The sequence below is a fragment of the Monopterus albus genome, unplaced genomic scaffold, assembly GCF_001952655.1.
Source record: "Monopterus albus unplaced genomic scaffold, M_albus_1.0 scaffold138.1, whole genome shotgun sequence".
Classification (NCBI taxonomy): Eukaryota; Metazoa; Chordata; class Actinopteri; order Synbranchiformes; family Synbranchidae; genus Monopterus; species Monopterus albus.
The window spans coordinates 945,556-952,093 of NW_018128018.1; the positions used below are offsets into that span (position 1 = coordinate 945,556).

Genomic DNA, 6,538 nt, shown 5'->3' on the forward strand with positions numbered 1-6,538 from the left:
TCCAACCGGGAATTTTATCCTCTTCTCCAGACATAAACTTCTGAAATCAATATGCTCCGATCCACTCTTCAATGAAAAAAAGTAAACGGCTTCAAGGAAACCTGCCAGTGAGCAGATTACAGTTACCATGGTAAATCACTCGAATTCAAGCAATCTACATTTTGGGACCTGAAAACCCAGAGTTCCCCTGAACTCATCATGAATAAACCTTTTGAATGGAGCACCGCCTGCTACAGTCAGCCTGTGGTGGAGCTCAGATTATTAGAAAACATAAGTGATGAATTAATCTACAAAAATAGATCTGCATGTTTGTGTTTCTGAGTAAGATAAATGTTCATACATCTTTAAAAAAACAGCAACAAAAATGAACAACTTAAGCAACATTGAGTTTTTCTGTTCAGGACTTAAGTCAGACTTGGACAAAGTATTCAAATCTTTCACTTCAGTAAAACCAATAATGGTAGATAGAAATACTCTGTTACAAGTCCTGCATTCAAAATTCTACTTGACTAAAAACACACAAGTATTACCAGGAACATGTACTTAAATTATCCAGAGTGAAAGTACTCATCGTGTAAGTGAGGACTTGACCAACTCTAGTCGTGTTGCAGAACAGTTTACAACTTTAGATTTCTGACCGCTGTCCTCACAGAAATCCCAGCTTCTGCCACTTGACATACTTCAGGTGTGATCAGCTGCAGCAGGTGTGTGGGGCTGTACCACACCTGTGAGAGTGTGCAGAGCCTTTCAGCTATAATGATACATTTTATCATGTGGGCACTGCTATCAGATCAGTGTCTGACCAATCAACAGCAGGCATCTTATGGCTAGCAACTTATTGATCAGTGTGAGTCCTAGGCCGTTTGCTCTGCGACTGCTCTGGTTGGTCAGCATCTCTGAAACCCTCAGAGGTGATCTGGTACTGGATGGTGGCGTCCATCTGACATGGAGATTTATAAATGGCCACCATCCGCCTAGACCCCGCCCATTGTAAGAGGAGTCTGATGGTGGGAGCATGGCCCCAGCTCTCTCCAAAGGCAGGAACAAGCTGCGAGTGGCTGCCTCGCAGCCGTGTGGTCATCTGGTTGGTGATCACTACGGCGATGTGATGTCTGGTTGCCATGGCAATGAGCTGCTGGGTGAGGCTATGGAGGAGGCGTGTCCTCAGGGAAAGGTCATCAAACTGTCTGAACAGACACGCTACACTGTCAATCACCAAGAGGCGGGACTTTGGGTGGTCCGACAGGAAATCGGGCAGCAGGTGGAGCTCAGCCAACAGCTCCACGTAGTCATGGCAACGCACCTAAGAGAGGTCAGTCAGAATGAGGCTCCTTATCACCTGAGTGTGATGACTTTTGTTATTGTGATGTCTTATCATTACCAAGAAGATGTTAGACAGGATGTTCTCAATGGTGAAAGTTGTCATGGCAACTCGCTGCTCATCATCTTCCACCAATAAGGAGCAGTGTTTGACAGCAGCAGTTGCCATGTCGATGACTCTCTGCACCAGGAAGCTGCCCTCGGTGTCAATGTAGATCACCTGACCTCCGACCCCACCAAAACTTTGAGGTACCTGGACATCGACCGACAGCTGCAGACTGACACCATCAAGACACAGGTCACATGATCATGCATTTTTGCAGGTTTGGGTTTAAGTACTTGTTGCTATGACAATAGGTCCAGAGGACTTTTAAATCGGCTTTAAACAAATCATCAACAATCTGATCTGGAGACCTGGTTATGAATGTAGGAGCACCGATGAAATACAAGCAGCAGTTATAATTATCTTCATTCTACATTTCAAGTATTTTTCTGACTTTTCTTTAATTACATTTCATGTAATTTTCTTTTTTATTTCAAGCTGATACAGAACTGAGTAAATACATCAGACTTAGAAAAAATGGTGGATCAAACATATTAATATGTTTGAGTTTGACTTGTGTGACCCAGTGGTCTCACTTATTAATGAGCTGAGCCGTCTGTCAACACAGGAACAGGTGAATGAACGTGTGTGTGTGTGTGTGTGTGTGTGTGTGTGGATGTACATCAATATACAAGTGTGTGTTTCTGACCACAGCTGTGTTTTTCCGACTCCTGGAACTCCACAGATTTCTGTAGATTTTCCAACAGGAATTCCTCCTCCAAGAGCAGCATCCAGCTGAGAGGAGAATGTCACAATGCTCCTCATCTCCTCTTCCTGCTGCAGGAGCTCCAGAGCTGTCAGAGAGGCTGGCACTCTTCCTCCTCTTGCTTCATCACCTCCTCCATCTGTCTTCACGGCCTGTAGCACCTCTAGTGCCTCCTGCTGGGACAAACCAGTATCTCCAACACAACACACATTAAATTTAACAGACTCATCCAGAGGTGTCACAGCAAGTTCAACAGGTCAATGTTATCACACACTGGAGGTGTGACCACTGGACCATGACTGTCCGGTAGAGCCACAGCCAAGTGTTATGGTGAATAGAGTGGACAAGTTCAGTTTTAGCTAAAATTTAAAGCCGTCTACAAGCTGAATTACAGCTTGTAGAAAATATTACAGCACTCTTAAGTGGTTTACAGTCAGCAACAGGTACAGTGTTAAACAGACGGACATTTTGAATTACTGTAAGTTTTGTTTTAATTAATTTATGTTCAGATTTGTTAAAAATTAGGAAATGATAAGTAAATGTTAAAACTGGTGTTTTAAAAGTAGTTTGGTGAGTCAGGAGACCTATGTCTGCAGATTCTCAGTCTTCCAGGCCATAGTAAACTGAAAAAAACTTAGTCCACCACCCCTATTTAGTGAGGAGTGTTCTATTTTTACAAAAATAGCTTCCTTAACTCCTCTCTCAAACCAGCGATGTTCTCTGGAGAGGATCTGGACTTCACTGTCCTCAAAAGAATGTCCTTTGTCCTTCAGGTGGAGGTGGACTGCTGACTCTGGTCCACTGGAGTTGGCCCTCCTGTGTTGGGCCATGTGTTTGTGAAGCGGCTGCTTAGTTTCACCAATGTACAAGTCGTTACACTCCTGACTACACTTAATTGCATACACCACATCACTCTGTTTATGTCTGGGTGTTTTGTCCTTCAGGTGGACCAGTCTCTGCCGCAGGGTGTTCCCTGGTTTAAAGTTAACTGGGCTATCACCAAACATATCAACTCCGCGGATGACGACATCAAATTCACTGCTGAGGATGCCAGAGATGACTGCCTGGCCTTTCTGGATTGTGCAGTTCACTTGGGAGGGGACAGAAGCCTGAAGGTAGAAGTATATCGGAAACCTACACACACGGACCAATACCTGCTTTTTGACTCGCACCATCTACTTCAACACAAACTGGGAGTCATCAGAACTTGAGGACAGTGCCCAAACATGCCCACCAGGACAATAGGCGTCGGTCGACAGGGGAGGATTCAAAGACAGGTAACAACTCTCACCGATACTGGGTGTTAAGGGACATTGTTGGCCTTCTAAGGACTGAAACACCACCGAGGGGAATAAATATCTCCGGCTCAACACCAGTCAGCCAGAACTAATGAAGCCTCTTGGATGAGAGGTGAAACGTCTTCGACCTAGAAATCTAGTCCAGTTGATTTTTTTCTAAGTTTTTTCAGTCAGGAGACATATAAATTTCTGGATAATTTAAGTCTAGAACTGTTTACATCATGCAACAGCAGATAAGAACATGACCGAGCGAGTTTATCAGCTCATGGCCGTGCGTCCTACTCCAGGTTTATGTTCAACCAAAACCCAGGTGATTAAAACCGTGAACGAAGTTAGGAGAGGCGGAGGGAAACCAACTAGGTCTGGGAGGCGACAGTGGTGCGGTGGGTAGAGCAGCCGTCTTCCAGCCACAAGGTTGGCGGTTCGAATCTCGGTGCTGGCAGTCCATGTGTCGAAGTGTCCTTGGGCAAGACACTGAACCCCCACCCCCCCGGTCTAACCCCGATGGTTAGAGCCATCGGTTGCGTTGGCGCCGCAGATGGCTGCCTCGGTTCTGTACTGAAAACACATTCCTTGTGTGTAACATACTTGGCCAATAAAGGTGATTATCCTTTTGTCTACAAGCCGAATTTAAATAGTTTGCAAACAGACATTGCGTTTATACATTCGGCGTTTTACCATTCCCTGGTAAGTACGTTACAATCAATAAGCAATGTTTTACTGGCGTTCTGCGGTTCTAACGTTAGCGTTACCGGGTTTTTAAGACCGGGGTTTGTTGAGAATACCGGTGAAAATAACGTTTACCTTTACTAAGCTGTAGCGGTTTGAGATGCAGAAGGTCTGCAGTGAACTGTAAACCAGAGTTGACCAGTTTCACTTTTACACTGGGACTGAGACCCAAACTGGAGACAGGTCGCTGCATCTTCAGTGATAACTACTGAGGCTAGCTTCTTTAAAACATTCCGCCGTGACTGGTATCCCAGCATGCCTTTCACCTAAGAGCAGCGCCGAACTGCCTAAAGAAAACTGCCTTCACGCCATCTACACTTCGGCGATACACGATCGCGCTAAAGCGGCTTAAAACTGATTGCGCGACTACATTGGAATGTATGGTAAAGCCTATGGGCGCTTCAGGATACTTTATGGTGCATTCAAAGCACCTCGTAAACTCTGAAACAATATTCAAATGGCCGTGATATTTAATTTAAAACGGGAAAGTCTTTCCTTTTGTTAGGTATTTTTAGTCAGATAGAAATTGGATAGATACTTTATGTATTAGAAATGTTTAGTGGAGATAGGATGTCTAGTTAGACTGTTAAATGCTTAGTCATGCTTATGAGTTTCTACAGGGTACATCTGGTCAAGGATAACTAGAGAGAAGAGTTGAGGACTGTCAGCAGACAGGGTGTTTAATATTATTATTACGACGTGTATAACGGTAGCCTTAGCCATAATATGTTCTTATGTTTAAGTCACGACATGTACTAGAGGTCGTGAGAATGTTTTTAGTTACACACCACTTAACCAACAGACACACACATTCACACAGTGAGTTGCTTCATGTTTTGACTACTACTATGTCCAGCTGCAAAGATGGTAACAGAGACGCCCCGGTTGACGTTTCTGTGTAGTATGGGGCTAGCCCAACCAAAGGGATATAATGTATAGGCCTGGTGGATTCAGGGTCTTTCATCTTACATCTGCCTGCGAGCAGTTTGGAGGTGCAAGATACCTGAGCGTGTAATGTTAATTTTACCTGTAATCCTTGGAATAAATCAGCACTGTTTCGCCTCGCAGAGTTAGCAATGGTAACAAGAACCAAAGACCTACACTTTGTTGTCACTTTCTGTTGCTGGAGTACATATGTTACATCTCAGAGTATAAAGGGGGGGCCCCTCGGCAGCCTAGGCCTATAGCAGCATATTTCCTATGGGTGCTCAGGAACAACAACATCTCCCAGAGACTGCTGGTGTCCTTCTATCGGTGCTCCATTGAGAGCAATCTAACATACTGTCTAGACAAAGCATTAAAGTTATTTTGAGAAGTGATGGCCCATTTCAATGGCAAAAAAAAAAAACTAAACAAGACTCAACAGAAGAAAGTTCATTTGTAGTTCTAAACATATTTAGGGTGTTTTTACTCACTTTTTGTCTCTCCCACGACCGTATTCCTCTCGTCCATTACAATTACATGCAAATGAGAAATTATGCAAATTATGCGATGATGTCATCTAGCGACTTCTAGTGACTTTTAGGACAGCTAATAGATACTTTCCTTACTTAGACCACGTTCACACTGCAGGCTGAAGTGACTCAAATCCAATCTTTTTGCCCAAATGCGACCCATATCCGATTTCCTTATGACAGTGTGAACAGCACAAATTTGATTTTTTCAAATCCGACCCAGGCCACTTTCATATGTGGTCCTAAATCAGATACATATCCGATGTTTTGCAATGCGACTTCAGTCTGAACGGCCAGGTCGCATTTCATGCGATTTTTATGTCATTGAAATGCAACAGGGGCAGCATGGTGGCGCAGTGGTTAGCGCCGTTGCCTCACAGCGAGAAGGTTCTGGGTTCGGGCCCCACCTGGGACCTTTCTGTGTGGAGTTTGCATGTTCTCCCCGTGCTTGCGTGGGTTCTCTGGCTTCCTCCCACAATCCAAAGACATGCAGCTTAGGTTGATTGGTGTCTCTAAATTGCCCATAGGAGTGTGTGTGTGTGTGTGTGTGTGTGTGTGTGTGTGATGCGACAGCCGTCACAATTCTGCGCTGGACGAGGCGAGGCAATAAAAAAAAAAAGGCAGACAACGGTGATTAAAACACAATATTTGTTAACTGGTTCAACTTCTCCTGTGAACCTTATTTTATATTATTACTGTACAGTGCTTTACTATATTGTCATCTGATATCTGTTTATACACCAACATCTACTTATGGGCATCCACAGGAGGCATTACAGTTATTTACAAATACCTTAATAAACACATACAGTATCTTCTTACAATGACATTATAATGGTTTATAAATAATTTACTAAATGTGGATATACTGCTTATTAATGCTAAATAGAAAGATGAAAAAAGTGTTACCAGCTTATCCTGATTTAAA

At 43.7% G+C, this 6,538-nt stretch overlaps 1 protein-coding gene across 1 annotated transcript; it reads right to left on the reverse strand.

Annotated features, from left to right (window-relative positions):
* Window positions 1-341: 341 nt before the first annotated feature.
* Window positions 342-4,511, reverse strand: rad51c (RAD51 paralog C). The gene is made up of 4 exons (XM_020613791.1): window positions 4,232-4,511; window positions 2,073-2,322; window positions 1,382-1,598; window positions 342-1,303 (listed from the first exon to the last, which is right to left on the reverse strand). Exons 1-4 carry the CDS (start codon window positions 4,347-4,349, stop codon window positions 836-838), a joined length of 1,053 nt encoding a protein of 350 aa, XP_020469447.1. The 5' UTR covers window positions 4,350-4,511; the 3' UTR covers window positions 342-835.
* Window positions 4,512-6,538: the final 2,027 nt, after the last annotated feature.